We start from the raw sequence: 19,968 nt of genomic DNA on the forward strand, positions 1-19,968 counted from the left end.
TAATCTCAGGACTCTTGTTCAGGTGTCCTCTTGATGATGGCGGCCCACACTCCTGACCAGAGCCAATGAAGAAGAAGGCAGAGCAGAGGGGAGAGGGGCTCAGGAGTAAGGCTGCAGGAAGCAAACGAAGTGTCAACTCAAGAGCCACAAACAACATCAGCTGTGCACCTGGAAAAGAGCCTGTGAATCCTTCAGAACTGTTATTACTAACGTCATCATTACAGTCAAGTCTTTGAACAATTTTTCAGATTTATGTCATGTGAAACCATGGGACAGACATAAACCAAATTGTGAAAAATAAGTAAATGAACAACAAAGGCTTTAAAAGATTTGCAATATTCAACAACCAGGAGGAATGTCTTTCTTGATCTTTGGCATAATGTAAAACTTTTATTTATTTATTTATTTTCATTTACATGAATTCAAACTGATCAGATTTACCTACTGCAAATCTGATGCTAATTTAAAAATACAATGCCATAGTCTGGTATACATCCCTAAATCCCAGACTTACTGAGGCTTCTTGGGAAGGTTGTTTTCTTTGTCACGTCGGGGTATTCCAGAGTTATCATCATTACTAAGTTAGCAGAGACTATTTCAATCAATAGAGGTCACCTTAAGAAGGCGATTACAGAATTGAAAAGGTATTGACAAGTTTCTGTGTACTTGTCCCTGACTTCAAGAACACTACAATTTAAAGGAGTTTCTATCATCAAAAAGAGAGGAGTGGTTTTGCTATGATGGTTTTCAATAAAATGCAAAGGTTAATATAAACTAAATTAGCAACTAAAGATATTAAAAAACAAACAAAACAACAGTTGAGCTGAAGTGTTTAGCTCTTGTGGAATTAGGTGAATTAGGTTATATCAAATGATTTTACATCCATATTTCTGAATAAATAAAAAAGTTAAGATAGACATGGAGAATGAAATTGACAATGTCTATCAAGGTTGACAACTAATTTCAATAAGAATCAATTGCATTTGAGTCTCCATATTCAGCTAGAGTAGTAAAGTGTTAAAAATTGCCATCCATCAAAAATGCAGTGATCCTTGGACTGAACATCATAATAACATTTTATTTGCAAACAAAAGAGATGGATTGTGTTCTCCTATCTCTACAGTCTTTCTCCCTGTGTGATTAGAGATCCTGGTGAGGCAGGAAGGGTATAGGATGCCTTCTGAGACCTCAGGAATTATTTGCCTAGAAGTGAAGTTAGGATGATTACTGTGAATATTGTGTTTCCTCTAGTGAGCATAAATATTAAGTTGATTAATTTATAACATCTAACCAAAGCATTGGAAGACTAAGCACTCCCACCCCTCAAAAAAGACTGAATTCTTTTATGTCCTTCCACCTGGGTGGAGTGGTATTGTGTGACTCAGTCTTTGCAAAAGTCACTGCGGGTTGATGAGAAACAGATTTGTATTGGAAGGTTAGGTTTTGATCAAAGCCCTCAGAGACTAACGTGCCAGATGAATTGATGCCAGGCAAAGTAGGTGTGCACTGATCTACAAAGTCCTGTGAGCTTGGATGAACGGTGCTTTCAAAAGCCCTATTTTTGGAGGCAGGGGAAAGAGAGGAAATAGAGGAAGTGAAAAGTTACTGTGTTAGGGTGATATCATCCCAGGACTCATCATTCATGTCCCAGAGGCGGCTCAGATGAGGAGCCCTGCTGTTTTCATTTTTAGTATAATCATATTTCAAATATTGCATGGGCTATACTTATGCTAAAACCTTCATTATTGTTACCTTTTTTTTTTTCTTCAAGAAACAGTGTCTGGCTCAGCTGCCCAGGCTGGAGTGCAGTGGTGCAATTCTAGCTCACTCAGCCTTCACCTTCTGGGCTCAAGCAATCCTTCCACCTCAGCCTCAAGTAGCTGCGACTATGGGCCCACCATGCCTGGCCATCTTGTATTTTTATTTATGAAACCTGGGTTCTTAGGACCCAGAACCAAAGTCAAACAGAAAAATGAAGCTCTAAGGGATTCCAGGTGAGTCAGAAGTTCAGGACATTGCTCACTTTAAACTGCAGAGGCTGGGACATAAGAGAGTGTGGTAGATTAAATATCTCCATGAATTATTCACAGCTCTGGCCATCAAACAGTGGAATCTGTTTCCCAACCTTTTAAGTCTGGGCTGGCCCTGTGGCTTGTTTTAGCCAACAGTATACAGTAGAGAGCAACCAGAACTTCCCAGCTTAGCTTCAGGACATCTGGCAGCTTCCACTCTCACCCCTGGGAACCCCAGCACTACCATGCTGTGAAGAATCTTGGGAAAAAAAGACCAGGTGTTGAGAAAGGCTTAGGTGTCCTGGCCTTCCACAGCCATCCCAGCTGAAAGCCCCAAACATGTGAGAGTCCATCTTCAATAAAGCCTCATCCAAAAAAGGAGCTGACTGCAGCCTCCTAAATGAGACCAAGTGAGACGGTGGATACAGAGAGGATCCTAGGACTAGGGGAGGAAATACTGCTTCTTGAGGAAAGATGAAAAGATGGGTGGGGGGATGTGGAGAGAGAGATTCCTGGATTGTGTTGTCACTCAAATAGATGGCCAGTGTCTCACCTAACTCCAGAGAAAGGGTAGGTGGGCACCAAATGTCTTAAGGTATCCAAGCAAGCATTCAATCTCTTGGGTAAAGGGTATACTAAAGAGAGTAGATTGGAAGTGATCAACAAGACAGCAACTAGGAGAACTTTAAACCTGAGCTAAAGAAAAATAAAGTGACAGTATACATCTAACCCTCACCTGAGCTTTGTGCAGTAGAAATCCTGAGATATTTTCTTATTCAGGGAAAAAGAATATAGTAGCACTGTGGCTTCACTCTTGCCCAGAAAGAAATACTTTTAACTGCAAGAGATTGAATAGCCAGGGAAATAGGAGATGGAATGATACAAGCCCCAGACTTAGCACCAAAAATACATCCTACCTACCTAGGCTTTCCAGGGCAGACGGGTTTGGGATTATCCAACCCAGCCTACAAGGAGTAAAGAAATTCTGTCATCACGGCCCTTCTGTTTTCCTGGTCTTTCCTTTTTCCAACCCACCCTTTCCACTGTATTTCAGAGCAAGGGTTCAAGCAGAATCTCAACAGTGAGAAGGTACTGAAGACAAAGCAAGGGGTGTCTAATGTGATTGATAGTTTGGTACCTACCTTGCAAGGACCTTGTGAAGATCAAATGATGGGATGTGTCTACTATAAACAATTGGCGAATATGTGCTTGACAAATGGTAGCTACGTTATCTATCTGTGGCTTTACCATAGGACTTAAAACAGCTCCACATATCTGTTTTAAATTTAATTATACACATGATCTTATTTTTTCTTTAGCCTGCAATTACTTGAAAACAGTGACTGTATTTTATTTTTGTGTGTGTACCATCTATAACAGGCAGCTCCTGTTAGGCACTACATAAATATTTGTTAAATGAATGAATCAATGAATGGAATGAGACATACTTGCTGAATTGCCAAAAAAAAAAAAAAAAAAGGAGCATAAAGGATGTGAATATTTACGAGTATGCTTACTGTCTACAGGCTGAATTTGGGTGCAAAAGGAGTCGGCCATAGGCTGACTGTCAGGACTCAAAGAAACTTTTCCAGTCTCTCTGTATACCAAGGTCCAGCAGAATTAGACTCTTTCATTCCTTCTCGTTTAAAACAGCCTAGCTAGGCAGCATTTTTTTCCACTTTATTCCTGGAAATACTATGAAACATGATAAGTTGAATGTAACCGTTTAGATTTAGTATTCATCAAATATGTTGATGCTTCCAAAGGGTTTTTAGAGGCAGGTGCTATAGTGCATGCTACTTCCTGCAAACGATCTGGCACCAAATTAGAAATCCAGTTAGAAAGCAGTCTGGAAGGTTAGTATGATCTGCCACAGACAACACAATAGCACCAGACGTTTTCAAAGAGAATAAAATGTAACTTGGGTGGAAAAGATAAATGAGATGAAACAGAAAAAAAAAATAGAGAAACTAGAAAGATGTAAAAAAATTATCCTCATGAATCTTCACAATGATGAACCACAAATATGGATTAGGCAGGGAATCCCAACCTGTTAATTTACAGAAGAGCTCTAGAAAAAATAAAGTGCACGATGCCAGGCTGCATTTATTTTTGTCCTCTATTTAAAAAAAAAAGGAATTAGTCTGAAAAATAGCCTGTAAAGAACTTGGTATGAACACTGTTTCTATTAATTGCTTGGTTAGGATGGCCCATATGTGTCAGTGGTCTGCAACCATGACTGCCTCAAATAAGCAGGGGCAGTCGGCTAAAAGTTCGAGAGTATTTCTGCCATTCTGAAGACTGCCTGGATGAAGGGCATCTTAGAAAATGTAAAATGCAATGGATTTCACAGATAAGTGATCCTTGGTAAGTTCACTATGCCTACTCACCGTGGTCAAGGATATATTTCACAATCTCCCCGTTGCCGGTTTTAGCTGCGTAGTGAAGGAGTGAACAGTGGTCTGGTCCCTGAATTAGCAGACTGCCTCCATTTTTATAGCTTTCTATTAGCTGCAAGAGAGACATACAAAAAGAAGCTCAGGCAGAATCCGGAACAAGGATAACAGCTAACTGGTAATAAAATAAGAGTCATGTAGCAAACCACAATGTTTCTAGCCTCAGAGGACATAGAGAAAAGTCAAAAAGATGAAGTAACATTCCTGGACTGTGTTATCACTCACAGTGATGACCAGTGTCTCTTCTAACTCTGGAAAGAGTCTGTGGGTATTGAACAGGCTAGGGAAACTGAATCATGCTGAATTACTTTTTTCATTTATTTTCTGAGCACTGGTCTCTATGGTCTCTGTCTCAAGGGAGTGAGGGGTGGAGTGGAAAACAAAAACCTCTCTTTGTTGGCTTAGCATTCTCTTGAGTGAAAGAGTAATTATGGCTATAAGCAGGAATACCTTGGTGACTGTAGCGAAGCTTCTTGCCCGTGTCCTTCAGTTTTTCTTTAGTCTTATGAAACTATATACCAAATATCAAAGCTGCTTTGTCTCTCCTGTGTAAGATCACTGAATACAAGTATAGACACATACGCATGCATGCATGCACGCACACGAACACACGCCTGGCTTCCTTCTTCATCCAGATCTGCAGCCGAGCCTGCAAACCTTGTGTTAATCACCCAACACATACCTAACAGGCTAGAGATGATGTACAGAGTGAGACCCAAAATGATTCAGAAAATGTAATAGTTTCTATGTGAGAGAAGACTGGAAAAAAAAAAAAACAAACCAGAATTTTGTAGCCTGAGGATAAGGTGGCTAAATGAGGATATGGTCTAAGTTTATAAAATACTGAACATTAGAGAAAATGTGAAGGAGTCCCTCATCTACAAATTATAGTATATCAGGACAAGAGTGCCTACATGAAGCTTCTAATAGGTAATTTTAGGACAAATGAGAATTAAATAACCCAGCAGGTAATAAGCAAAATGAACACATTATCTTTTAAGAAGTTAGATGGTACACATTATAGATAATCAGACATCCCATAAGGCGAAAGAGCATAAATGACATAAATGCAAAGGATAAATCCTAGTGTTCTATACCATTGTAGGATGACTATAGTTAATAATATATTAAATAGTTTTAAATAGCTAGAAGGAGGATGTTGAACATTCCCAACATAAAGAAATGATAAATGTGTGAGGTATTGGATATGGGAATTACCCTGATCTGATCAATGTATATTATATGTATCTAAACATCACTATGTACTCCATGAATATGTATAATCATTTGTCAATTAAAAATATTTTAAAAAAAAAAAAACGTAAATTCGGAGTTCACGTCTTCACTCAAATACATCCATAGAATTGTCATGTGCTAGATGTCAGGAAGATAAATACAATTCGGTCACCGTGCCCAAAGCCCTCACAGCCCATGGGGGAGACAGATAGGTAAAGAGTCACACAGTAATGGACGGGAACATCACAAATGTCTCAGAGAAGCACTAGGGAAGCATGAAGCAGGGGATGGAAAGAGCCATGGAAGACCTCCCAGGGCATGGATCAAAAGCAGTAGCTGAATGAAGGTAAGGAACATTTGGGACTTCCATCCCTAAACTAGGGGGCAAGAGGGCAGGAAGAAGTAGCTAGCAACTTTCCACAAAAGTCTAAAAGGGAATCCTGTTCTGTTCAACCACATTGTCTTAAAATGACACTCCCTTTCTTTGTGGGGAGATCAACAAAGGATAACAGCATAGACCCAACCAAACCTGTTCAGGGTCAATTGCCTGGATCCTGCCTTCCTGTGCTGTTTCTAGACACCATGAACATTCAGTTAGTCCATGGGCATTTTTTGCAGCCCAGTTGTCCAGGAGCTATTTGTGACAGCCTTCACACAGGGGTGGCTCCAGAGACGTTCTGTTCGCTAGTCTCTCGCTCTCTTTCTCTCCCTCCCTCTCTTTCTTTCTCTCCCTCTCCCTCTTGTACAAACACATACACATGTACCCAATTTAATACTTTATATATATTGCACTTTCTACTCAGAAGAAAGAAACAAAAGAAGTTGGAGAAGAGAAAGAGGGCATGAATATTTGAGAAGGAAAATAAAGAAAATATGTGAGAGAAAAAGTAAAACCTTAAGCCCTCAGTAAATATTCCATCTCTCAGTAAATAAGGTGTTATTGGCCGGGCGTGGTGGCTTATGCCTGTAATCCCAGTACTTTGGGAGGCTGAGGCGGGCAGATCATGAGGTCAGGAGATCAACACCATCCTGGCTAACACAGTGAAACCCCGTCTCTACTAAAAATACAAAAAATTAGCCGGGCATGGTGGCGGGCACCTGTAGTCCCAGCTACTCGGGAGGCTGAGGCAGGAGAATGGTGTGAACCCAGGAGGCAGAGGTTGCAGCGAGTCGAGACTGCACCACTGCACTCCAGCCTGGGTGACAGAGGGAGACTCCATCTTCAAAAAGAAAAACAAACAAACAAAAAATAATAAGATGTTATTAAGTCATGTTTTAGTCATTTAGGCAAGAATTATAACAGAGAATGCATTAGGTTGGTGCAAAAATAATTGCAGTTTTTGTCACTGAAATGACAAAAACCGAATTACTTTTGCACCAACCTATAATAAGACAACCAGCTGGATATAGTGATTTCCCACATTGCAAATGATTCTCTATTTAAAAGTACAAAAAAAAAGTGTGATAATAAACTCAGGATCCTGAGAAATCAGTTGCCTAAACTGAAAGCATATAGAAAATAAAATGGAAGGGTTTCAAATGTACAGTGCTTTGCCAAATTTTCTGGTGTAGAAACCCACCAGGGGCAGGAATCAATTATATTCATGCCTTTGTTTCCCACAAAACCTAATGGAAGGCCATGCACAGAGTACAGGATGGTATGGGCTTAATCCACTGGTAAGAAACGGCACTGAACTCATCAATATACTGCTTGGAGAGTACTCTTCTGAGTAACAATTTCTACTGACACTATGATCTGTGCAGTGGCACAGGCACCATTTTCAGGATTATGTGCCTAAAGGGGGCAGCTGATCAAGATGTTTGCAACATTTTCTCCATTTGTTTTCTTCTAGTAACCTGTTGAAAAATGTAGCATAGGTGTCCTTCAGTTTGTCCAACAGATGTGCCTAAAAAAAAGTTATGTCTGAGGGTAGGACTTTTCAGCTTTCTCTTAGGGCTATTGGTTCCTCAATCTGCAATGGCACCTTACTCCACAGGCTGAGGAATCAGGCGTAGCCTCTGCCTTCAGGCAGCTGTCATTATTACAGAGCAGATCAGTTTCAGCAGAGGGTTTGCAGGGGCATATGGGAAGTCATGAGCCTGATGCCTGAAAATGATGTGGGACCAAAAATAACTTTAGAATATTCATGGATGATGTTTACATTATATAACAAATATTTGTATTTCCACCATGTTTAGCTATTTAAAAAACACAGATCTACACTATCAGAATATTAATAAAAAGGCTAACATTTTAGAGCCCCTCCCATATAATAGGAACAGTCTTGAGAGCTTTCTATGTAGTATTACATTAATTCCTCATGACAATCCAAAGACAGAGGTAATATTATTCCATTTTACTGATGAAAAAACTAAGGCACAGAGAGAATTAAATAATTACATGAAATCACACAGACAGTGTAAGGCAGAGCCAAGATCCGAACTCAGAAAGCCTGACTTCAGATTTTACATTCACCCTCAGGGCAGTGGTGACTGCTTCCTCCCTTCTGAACAAAACTCACCAGAAAACATAAGCACAAACTAAACTATTCCAAGTGGATCAGGGTTCTTGTTCGACTAACTATGATCCCCAAAGTATAAAACCATAAAAAGGAAAGATTAATCTCTGACCTGAAGAATGCATTTCTGAGTGTTGTCCAGGTAATTTTTACAGATGCATTCATTTCAATACCTGCCTGAAAGGAAATCTTTAAATTCTTCGAATGCCAGCTTCCAGAGGGCAGGCACACTGTGCACACTGCAGCCTGGGGACATGCAGTTCATTTTAAGTAACTGAGACAAATACCCTGGTGCTCTTGAACACCCTCTCTGCTCAGTTCTCAAAAGAATATCTTGCCTCTTCTATTCAGCCAGTGCAAGCACGGGGATGATAAGTGATAGACGAGAACATAGAAATTTGGTGAGGAATGATGTTGATTTAAAGTTCTTAAAGCATCGCCAAAGATTTGGTAGGAAGATATCTTACCTTCATAAGATCACCAGCTATTACCGCCTGCAAAATTGCTGTGAAAAACAAAAAAGAGATGTCCTATTAGTAGAAGACCCTCTCATTAAAATATTACACAAAGTTGGATCCATATTTGGGATAAGTAGTCTACATTTGGGGCAGGAATCAGGGAAGGAAAATATCTTGGCCAAACAGACTGAGGCCCCCTCTTTAGCCCTTCCCCACTCAGGTATCCATTCCATGTATCCTTCTAGAGCCCATGTGTGCCCCCTCCAGCCTTGGTAAATATTTAAAAAACTGGAGTCACACCAATTGGGTTCAAATCTCAACTCTGACACTTTAAGCAGCAGGGCACTGGGCAAATCATTTAACTCCTCTGAGCCTCAGTTTCCACATTTGTAAAAGAGCAGGTTTAAACTTAGTAGGGTTCATGAAGTCCTATGAATGTTCCTAACCCAGCCACGGATGCAGAGTAAGTGCCTAATCATGATTGCACTTGCTTCCTTCTTTCTAGTTCCTTCTACTTTGCTTTCTTGGGATTTAAGCAATCACCAGTCTTTTTGTGTGTTTTGTGGTGATAGATAAATACCTATTGCTATGAATATTAGGAGGACTGGAGACAGCGAAGAGGAATCAAGTCTATTTTAACCATGTTCTTGAGAAAAAAGCCATATGTTTGGCATATAATTTACTGATGATTTTTATGGAAAAAAGCCTAGAGGTAATAGGTAACTTAAACTACTTTTAAGAATATATAGCCTTAGGGAAAAAAAATAGATGTGTCTAATGATTCATGCACCTTATATAGGGTGTAGAGGAGGAATGAGAGGCTGGGCACAGTGGCTCACGCCTGTAATCCCGGTACTTTGTGAAGCCGAGGTGGGTGGATCATTTGAGGTCAGGAGTTAGAGACCAGCTTGGCCAACATAGTAGACCCCATCTCTACTAAAAATACAAAAATTAGCTGGTGTGTTGGCACACCTGTAATCCCAGCTACTCGGGAGGCTGAGGCAGGAGAATTGCTTGAATTCGAGAGGCAGAGTTGCAGTGAGCCAAGATTGCGCCACTGCCCTCCTGCCCAGGCAACAGAGTGAGACTCCATCTCAAAAAAAAAAAAAAATCATTTTTATTTTAGATTCAGGAGATGCATGTGCAGGTTTGTTACAAGGATATATTGCATGATACTGAGGTTTGAGCTTCTATTGATCCCAACACCCAGAGAGTGAACATAGTGCCCAAAAGGAAGTTTTACAGCCCTTGTCCCCCTCCCCCTCTCCTTCTAGAGTTCCCAGTATCTATTTCTCCCATCTTTGTGTCCATGAGTACCCAAGATTTAGCTCTCACTTACAAGTAAGAACATGTGATATTTGGTTTTCTGTTTCTGCATTAATTCACTTAGGATAATGGTCTTCGGTGCACCCATGTTGTTACAAAGGACATGATTTCATTTTTTTTATGACTATGTGGTATGCCATGGTGTATATGTACCACATTTTCTTTATCTACTCCACTGCTGATAGGCACCTATGTTGATTCCATGTCTTTACTCCTGTAAATAGTACTAAGATGAACAGTGAGCACATGTGTCTTTTTGGTAGGATGATTACTTTTCCTTTAGGTATATAGCCAGTGATGGGATTGCTGGGTCGAATGGTAGTTCTGCTTTAAGTTCTTTGAGAAATCTCCAAACTGCTTTCCACAGTGGCTAAACTAATTTAAATTTCTAACAACAGTGTATAAGCATTCCCTTTTCTCCACAGCCTCGCCAACATCTGTTATTTTTTGACTTTCAAAAAATAGATTTTAAGGCTTTAAAGTCACAAAGTTTTAGAAGAAAAATAATTTAAATGTATTTTGCAAAGTGATATTTTATTCCTATTTGAGTAGTCTCTCATACAGAGTTAGCCAAAAGTGCTGTATCATGCATTAAATTACATGGAGTCCCCAGCTGTCACAGAGCAAAACCCCCAAAGCTTTTATATCGAGTATTTATGAGTCCTGGGTGTGCAGATGCAAAGGACCGTAAGAATATTAAACTCGTTCACTGGCCCTGGGCTGAGTGCCTTCCCTTTGACCAAAGTTGAAGCCTTGGAAATTTATGGAAATGATGAGGGCTACTTGAACATCAGAGGAAAAAGAAGGTAGGAAGAAGAGAAGAATGGAGAAAAATGGAGAACAGAAAAGAGAGAAGAAAAGTTCCTCACCATAACAAGCTATAAGCAGCATCCTCTTTGCATTCCCCTGTGAACCCTAGCATATTGCTTTGCACATTGTAGGAGAACACCAATTAATTGTTGAACTGACAGAAAAAAAAAAAAACAGAGAGAAAAGGAGAAGAAAAAAGAGATGAAGATAAGAGAAAGGGAATTAATAAAGTGTTTTTTAAAAATCCTATGAAAACACGGTGTCTTACTCTTCATTTTATAAATGTCTACAGTGGAGTTTAAAGTAAGTTAATTCTCTCGAGGTATAGTGGCCCAAATCAGCACCATAATACAGACCCTGTGTGAGCCTGTGTCCAGTGCCCTCAGTGAGTTCATCATGCACAGAACTCTACTAGGCTCTGCAAGGCCTATAGGCAGGGAAAAAACCACTGTTGTCAGGTTTGTAATGTGAAAAAGGCTCTCAAGTGGAGTCTAATTCTAATCACTACAATTTATTGGACACATAAATTTTGGAAGTTATTCAGTCATTTTGAACCAATTCTCTCATTTGCAAATGAGGTTAGCAGCTGCACTGCTCACCTCTCAGTAGTTAGGATAAAATTTTTAAAGTGTTTTATAAATAGATATGTTATATAAACAGAAGGCACAGTTTTCAGTATTTTGTGACTGCACATAAGTACATGAAAAAGACATATGGACCTTCAGAAGGAGCCTACCAATAAGGGTAAAATTGGCATGTGAAGTTGGGCAGACATATCCCTGTTAATATAGAACCCATCAGATTACAAGCACAGATAAATGAGCCAAGGATATGGTGTTTAACAAAAACCCTGCGTTGAAGGACAGGGAAGGAGAGGCTGGAGAAAGTAAAGCCAGTCCTTCATATCTGCAGGTTCCACATCTGCAGATTCAACCAACTTCACATTGAAAACATTCAAATAATAATAAAAATAACACAGTAAAAAATACTATAAATTTTAAAAATACAGTATAACAACTATTTACATAGAGCATTTGCATTATATTAGGTATTATAAGTAATCTGAAGATGACTTGAAGTGTACAGGAGGATGTGCATAGGTTACACACAAATACTGAGCTATATTAGATCAGGGACTTGAGCATCTGTAGATTTTGGTATCTGCAAGGGGTCCTGGAACTAATCCCCCACAGACACCGAGTAACAGTTGTATTAGCAATCACAGGTCCAGGAGAACAAATCAGTCTGGACTTTAATACTATAGGATGTTCTCCTGACTGAAGTAGAATGTCCCTGATAGGAGAGAAGCAAGGTTAGGAAAGTTGCATGAGGGCGCAGTTAATGCAAAGCCTTGTAACACACACAGAAGTTCAAAACACAGCCTATGTTCTTGGCCAGACATGGTGGCTCACGCCTGTAATCCCAGCACTTTGGGAGGCTAAGGTGGGTGGATCATGAGGTCAGGAGTTCAAGACCAGCCTGGCCAAGATAGTGAAACCCTGTCTCTACTAAAAATAAAAATAAAAATAAATTAGCTAGGTGTGGTGGTGGGCACCCATAATCCCAGCTACGCAGGAAGCCAAGGCAGAGAATTCCTTGAACCTGGTAGGTGGAGGTTGCAGTGAGCCGAGATTATGCCACTGCACTCCAGCCTGAGCCATAGAGCTAGACTCTGTCTCAAAACCAACCAACAAACAAACAAACAAAAACAACAAAATAGCCTATGTTCTCAAGACTGTATTGAAACATCTGTCAGAATTTAAAAGTTAATAAAGAGAGAAAAAAACAGAGAAAGGAGAAAGGAAACAGAAAAGGAAAGAAAAACGAATTAATTAACTGAAAGCATTTATGTAATAAAATTTGGTGCATGTAAGCAATAAAGCAAGATGATGAAAAAACTCCCCAGGACAAAGGCTATTTAAGGATCACTAAATATGTAAGTCAATAAAAATAGGGCAGTCTGGGTAAAACTTTTGACTAGGTGTGGAGTTCATAGAAGGCTTCCTGAAGCAGGTGAAGTTTAAGCTGACTCTTCTATGATACATAGATTAATTAACAAAGAAGGTTTGAAAAATCCTTGCAAGATGAAGGAAGGATGTGAACAAAGAGATAATGGTAAGTCATGGTGTCTGAGGGAATCTGCAAAGAGCTTTGTGTTGTCACATCTGAGGTGGAGAGTAGTCTCAGGTAACGCAATCCAAGGTTTCTCAGGAACCACGCCAGGGAGTGAGTCTGACACCAAGATAAGGCACTTAAATTTTATTCTCCTGGTGATGAGACGCTATTGAAGAGCTAAAAGCAAACCAGGAGAGCATATAAATGTCCTTAAGCATGTCAGTGTGAGTCTGCTTCTCCCCCTCTGGAAACAGTTAAGTTCCCATTCTTCGCTCCTTTTCTCCCCATAGCCAACACTACAGCCTCTTTCAACTTCTACCCCACATCATTCACAAGCACTGTTATTTATGTTTATTGGTTTCCAACAGCCTCCCAGTTTGAAGTCCCCTTGAATAGGTAGAAGATCATATGACAGAATCATAACCATGAATAATTTCCAATTGTACTGGATGTGGAAAGCATGAATATTTATTTTCAGTCAAGCAATATACCCAAGGGTAGCTATTATGCAAACATTATTAGAAACAAGGCTCACTTCTCTTTCCTGATTAATGTCCTTCCCTATGAACACTGTTGTTGAAGATTTCCTCCACATAAAAAGAGCCTGAATCTATTATTATTCAACTCCAGATAATGACCTTCTGAAGGATTGAGCTTAAACACAACGAGTTGTTGTGATTACAATATTATTCTTCATAGTTTCTTGAGCTCTGAGCTTGTCTTCTTGCCTTTCTCAAAACTCCTTCATACTAAGGAAACAATGCTCCAAAATTCAAAGAAGCAGGGAAAGTCAAGTTGCTAATGGGCATAAAAGTTGTTAAGTATGTGAATAATAAGTTTCCTGGAAAATCACAGAAATTTATGAAGACAGGAATGTAAGGGGATAGGGAACTGAGAAATTTTTCATTTTTATAGGTTAGAAGTTGAATCATTACTTCATAGAAAATGGTTTATTTTTCCTTCTATGCTGTACCTTCAAATAAATTGTTGTCCAGTACACATACCAAGACAGAAAGCTGGGACTAAGAAGTCAAGACTTTCAGGAAGGGACTGCCATCTTCCTTCTCACAGCCTCTCTTAAGCTTGGGCTCCCAAGAGTCTGGATATGCACAGACATCCATGTGCAGAAGGAAAGGATGGCTTCTATCATGTGGAATCATGCTGTGATTTGAATGTTTGTATCCCTCCAAAATTCATGTTGAAACTTAATCCCCAGTGTGGTATTAAGAGGTGGGGCCTTTAAGGAAGTGATTAAGTCACGAAGAGTTCACCCTCATGAAGGAAATCAATGCCGTTCTAAAAGAGCCTTGAGAGAGCTGCCTGGACTTTCTCTCTCTTCCACCATGTGAGGACACAGTCTTCATTTCTATTCGCTTTCCCATTGTGCGAGGATGCAGCAAGAGCTTGCCATCTTTGAAACACAGCAATTTGCTAGCACCTTGATCTTGGTCTTCCCAGAATCCAGAACAACGAGAAATAAATTTCTATTATTTATACATGATCCAGTCTAAGATATTTTGTCCTAGCAGCAGGAACAGTCTAAGATCCCCACCTGTTCCCACCATGCCAGGCCCCGTTTGAGGCAGTAAGAAGGCAGTAATGTACAACACAAAACATCATCATGGAGTTACATTTTGGCAAGAAGTACAAAACAAAATCCAGCTTATTATTAGGAAGGGATATGCCATAATGGAGTCTACATTCAGACTTCCTGGGTTTAAGCCCCGTGAGTGCCACTAACTGCTATGACCTTGGGCAAGTTAGTTTACCAAGCACCAGTTCTATCAGCGGAAAAATAAAAAAGCAGTTCTTTTGAGGCTCTGTCTTGCAAATAAGCTCAAGGTACAGAGAACCTAATCATTAAGGTACCTGGACATCTGCCGAGAGCAGCAGGGAGTACTGATGTTTTTAGCCCCATTACACAGAAAAAGAATTATTTTAGACTAAGGTAGAATTTGGCATATGACTACTTCTGAAGGGATGGCTTAAGGTTGTAATTATTGCTGTGCAGAAGAAAACACTGGGGAATAAAAAGTATACAGAACTTGGCAAAGCCATATATATATTTGTGATTCTCAATAAAGCAACTGAAATAACTACATTGTTACACACAAAATAGAATCACAATTCTGGGGGTGCAGCCCAGTGGTACAGCATTTGACTACAAAATAGAATCACAACTCTGAGCACTTATGTCTATTTTTTAAAAGTTTAATCTTTCATATTCAGTTATTTTTTAGTTTTAAAAATAATGTCCTATTACCAAATTGTTGCCTGTCCATAGTAGCAGTCATCTAACCCTTTTTTTCCAAAATTATAGAAGAAAAAAATAAAAGTAAATATAAAAACTGCTAAACAAAGAACGGCTTGTAGAGATGTAGGGAAAAACATCAGTTGATTCATTGAGAATCATAAATATATCTAGCTTTGCCAAGTTCTGTGAACTTTTACTCCTAAATATTTTCATGTGCAAAGCAAGAGTCATGACCCTCAACTCTTTCTTGAGGAGTAATAATACTCTACTTTCTAGAGCTGTATTTGGTCTTAGTCTAACCTTTCATTTCATAGATGAGGAAAGTAGGGCTTGAGATCTGAACTGACCTCTGCAGGATCACACAGATTAGTCAGCAATCCAGCTGAGAGACAAAGGACTCTTGTTTCATTTACTTGCTGCCCCCCTTCCCCAAGTCTGAGTTTCTTCCACTATACAATGCTGTTTCTCCTTTGTTTAACTTGGAGCAGGACAGCCAAAAATGAAAATAAATAACCCCCGGAAAAAGTTGCATGAATGCATGACATACAAAATGAAGTTAAAGTAAATTTACAGTTTTAAGTCCCAACTTTTTGTGTGTGCCAGCAGAGACACAATCCATGGCAAATGTGCCACAAATAATTCTCTTGATCTTATCATGACTGAAGTCTTCATAGTTTGCCTTTATTCAATCCATTACTTCTTGCGTGGCTACCAGATAGCTTATACCATAGCTGCCCAATAGCTCACTCTCTGAGATACATATTTCTGCATAGCCTTTCCTGTATTTACATTATCAGAAACATTCTGTCCAATTTTTCTACTTTGTAAGCAGCCAGCCATGGTACATGAGCAACAAACTGTGAAGGCTCAGTTCACACACCAAAAAAATGAAATTTAGTATAATCGTTAAACATAGCAAAGGTAATCTAACACACATTCACTGGTATGGATGACCACTGTGAATTATGCTAATGAGGCATAAATGGGAAGCAGCTCAAGAAAAATGACTGTAATTAATATTATTTTACATAGGCATACTGAATAAGTCCAAGATGAGGTGAGAAAAAGAAGGAATTATATACATATTTAAAGACCTCTGTATTTTCATCTAGTCCTAGAACACCTTTTCACAATCAGTAAAAAGATACGTGACAAATTATTTGTTATAATAAAAGTTAAAATACTGAAGGTTTTTAACATATTAGAACAGATTTAAGATTATCCTTCTAATGAAATTCAACTCTGTATCAACTATTATTGCATAGTAAAATATATGGCTTAAAACCCAATTACTTATTTTGCTCAAAAATCTGCATTTGGGGCAGGGTTCTGTAGAGACAGTTTGTCTTTGTTACACCTGGCAGCAGTTGGAGCTGCTCCACTAAGAGCTGAAAGATCCACTTTAAATATGATCAGACACATGGCTAGTAACTAGGTACTGGTATGGGCTGGAAGTCTTGGTTCCTCTCATGTGGGATTCCTGGGCTTCCCGTGTGCTGCTTGGGCTTTCTCATAAGATGGTGGCTGGGCTCCAAAATCAACAATCCCAAGAGAGCCCAGTGATCAACTCACCTTGCCTTGGAAATCCCAAGGTATCATTCCTGCTGAAGTCCCACATTTGCCCATATAAAAGGAGAGAGAGCATAGATCCCATATTTCAATGGCAAGAGCATCAAAGTCACATTTCAAGATGAGTGTGTAGGCGGGAGAAGATGCCATGGCTATTTTTGAAAAGTACAAACTGTCACATCATACATTTGAATTGTGATGTGTTTTGAGTCGGAGGGCTGGTGTTGACTTGTTAGTGTTGGGAAAGGGCTATGACAAACAGTCTTGTTACCTATGTCACTTATGGGAATGTGTTATGCATACAATGTCATCTGGTTTATGTCATGAGTATCTTGGAAGAAAAATTTAAAAAGCTGAAAACTGCTTTTCTGGAGGAACAGCTTTTTGGAGCAGGAAGAAAAAACAAAAGCAGGGGAAAGACTAAGCAGACAACCAGTGCTTATTGGATTGAATTAAAAATCCTGTCTTAGGTAAGTCTGTCCCTAATCTCTCATTAATAATCAGATGTGATCAGGCACAGTGGCTCACACCTGTAATACTAACACTTTGGGAGGCCAAGGCGGGTGGATCACCTGAGGTCAGGAGTTCGAGACCAGCCTGGCCAACGTGGTACAACCCAGTCTCTGCTAAAAGTACAAAAATTAGCCAGGTGTGATGGCAGGCGCCTGTAGTCTCAGCTACTCAGAAGGCTGAGACAGGAGAATCGCTTGAACCCGGGAGGCAGAGTTTGCAGTGAGCCAAGATCGTGCCACTGCACTCCAGCCTGAGTGACAGAGGGAGACTCTGGCTCAATAAAAATGAAAAAGAAAAAGAAAATGAAAATCAGATGTGAGAGAAAAGACTCTCTCAATCTCCTCCCCTTTTTCCTCCTTCAAACACTCACTGAATTCTAGATTTATACTCCTCACACTCCACCTACCAGCTTCTCCTCCATTGCTGAAACATGGTGCAGAGCACACATCTCACATGGCTACCTTCTCATCATCCCTGGGATTAATCTATCAGTGGCATCAAAAGGCCATTAAATACTACAGTGGCCTTATATTCAAACACCACCTGTGCCAAATCCATCTTAGAGTGTGTAACCATAGATAGGAGACAAAAATAGGTTTTGTTTCTCTCTAATGACAGAATTAATCCCCCAATTCAATTAATTCCTGCTAATTAAATGCATGAATATATATTGGTTCTTTCCATCTGCTGTGGCAATCCTTTTAAAGCTCCTATTAGCATGGAAGAGATTTCTGTTTGGAGAAAAAACAAACAACCTCCATCTAGTGTTCCCTCCTGGCAGAAAACCTCTACCTTGCTGCCAGAGGACCAGGATGCTCCCTTCAAAAGCAGTCCGTTTCACTTCCTTTATTCACCACTGGAATTGGCTATAAACAGCACAGGGACCAGATGTCTCCCCAAAGCATCCCATTTGCTTATCTGTTGTTGTGAAATTGTTTAACTGTTTCACATGTCTAAGTTCCATTTCTGTAATTAAGTCATAAGCATGAGGACATTATTTTCTCTTTGTTTTACCCATACTATATCTTTCACTGAAATCTCTATGGGACAGAAAATACATGAAGTGCTTAATAAATAGTTGGTTGATCCTTTTGACCTGGTGATTCAGCCGGATATCATTTCAATACACTTTAAACTCTAGATTGAGGAAGACATTCTAGGGAGTGGAAGAAAGCTCACTTTACTGGTCCCTGCTACACCTTGCAATCAATTTTGGAGTCACAAATATCTTCAGATCTCTTTGTAAACCTCATGGTGTTTATTAGATGCATCTAGTAAACACAGCAAAACACCACTGCCACTATCTCATGAGATCAGAAATGTTTATGAGTCAAATCAGAGCTGTATATTAGCAATGATACTTGTTACTTCCTAGAACATGGATAGTAACCCTTAGATAAGTGTTAAAGCAAACTTCATGGATGAATTAATTTGCTCTGAGCACTGGGTTAGTGAAAACAAGCTCATGGGTTACAGGCCCAATGGGCTCACACTCTTCCAGAATCACAGCATGTCACTTTCAGCCTGCTGCGTAACATACATGCCACCAGTCACAAAGGACCAGCAAAGGGTCTTAAAATACCTTCTGGAAAATCTCTATAACTCAATATCAATTTTTCTCTAGCAATAAATTAATACAATCACCTTTGGATGTAATGGGAAAACAAATTTTTTATGTAGTACCACCATCTAAAGTAATATACAGCTATTCCCTTAAAACTAGAAAAATATAATTTTATTTTTAATATCAATATTGTAGAATCCTATTAACTATTTTGTTAGGTAAACATTAAGCTTGCAAAAAAATCCAGGGAGGAGTTTTCATATTTGTAAAGCATTTTCTTTTCTTGCTTTTTTTTGTTTTTAAGATGGAGTCTGGCTCTGTCACCCAGGCTGGAGTGCAGTGGGGCCATCTTGGCTCACTGCAAGCTCTGCCTCCCGGGTTCTCGCCATTCTCCTGCCTCAGCCTCCTGAGTAGCTGGGACTACAGGCACCCGTCACAACAGCCAGCTAATTTTTTTGTATTTTTAATAGAGACAGGGTTTCACCATGTTAGCCAGGATGGTCTTGATCTCCTGATCTTGTGATCCGCTGGCCTCGGCCTCCCAAAGTGCTGGGATTATAGGCATGAGCCACCACACCCGGCCTTGTAAAGCATTTTCATCTTGAACCTAAAATAATTACAGTACACAGTAACACTATTTCCCCCTTCTTAACATTTGAATGAAATAATATGTGTGTTGGAAACTGATGTAGCAATGCAAGAGATTTTTATTAAGAAGTTCTAGTACTCTGAAGGTCCTTCATCCCTATAATGTTGAGAGAGTTTAGATTCTCTAACTTTGTTTAATTTTACTTTCCTGGCATTTGGATGATAAAGCTATAATCTTGAGAGAGTAACAGAAATGGAAGCACTAATAAAGTCCTTATTATCCCCACAGATGAGAGGAAGGTGCCACGTAAAAGAGAACTGCTGCTGGCCTGTAGCTCTGGTGACTTTTACAGAGAAGCACAGAGAGAACTTCAGGCCTTGGCTTTACCCCTTCCTTCAATTTCAGGCAGGCATTCGTCCTGCGATCAGGGTCCCTGAATCCACTGGATGTGTTTTAGCAGTGTCCTTCAAGGCCTCTGAAAGGAACTGAGGGTCAACAAGTGTACTCATGCTTCACCCAGTGATATCTGTAAGCAGGTCTGATGTGG

At 39.6% G+C, this 19,968-nt stretch overlaps 1 protein-coding gene across 2 annotated transcripts in view; it reads right to left on the reverse strand.

The window, feature by feature from the left end:
* Positions 1–19,968, reverse strand: part of DGKI (diacylglycerol kinase iota) — a 467,928-nt gene that overhangs the window by 19,335 nt on the left and 428,625 nt on the right. For both annotated transcript variants that reach the window (XM_007983056.3, XM_073009376.1), the window contains 2 exons: positions 8,691–8,728; positions 4,403–4,523 (listed from right to left, as the gene is read on the reverse strand). In XM_007983056.3, coding sequence (XP_007981247.3) covers positions 4,403–4,523; positions 8,691–8,728 — 159 coding nt within the window. The remainder of the gene's footprint in view (positions 1–4,402; positions 4,524–8,690; positions 8,729–19,968) is intronic.

The sequence above is a fragment of the Chlorocebus sabaeus genome, chromosome 21 (genome assembly GCF_047675955.1).
Source record: "Chlorocebus sabaeus isolate Y175 chromosome 21, mChlSab1.0.hap1, whole genome shotgun sequence".
Lineage (NCBI taxonomy): Eukaryota > Metazoa > Chordata > Mammalia > Primates > Cercopithecidae > Chlorocebus > Chlorocebus sabaeus.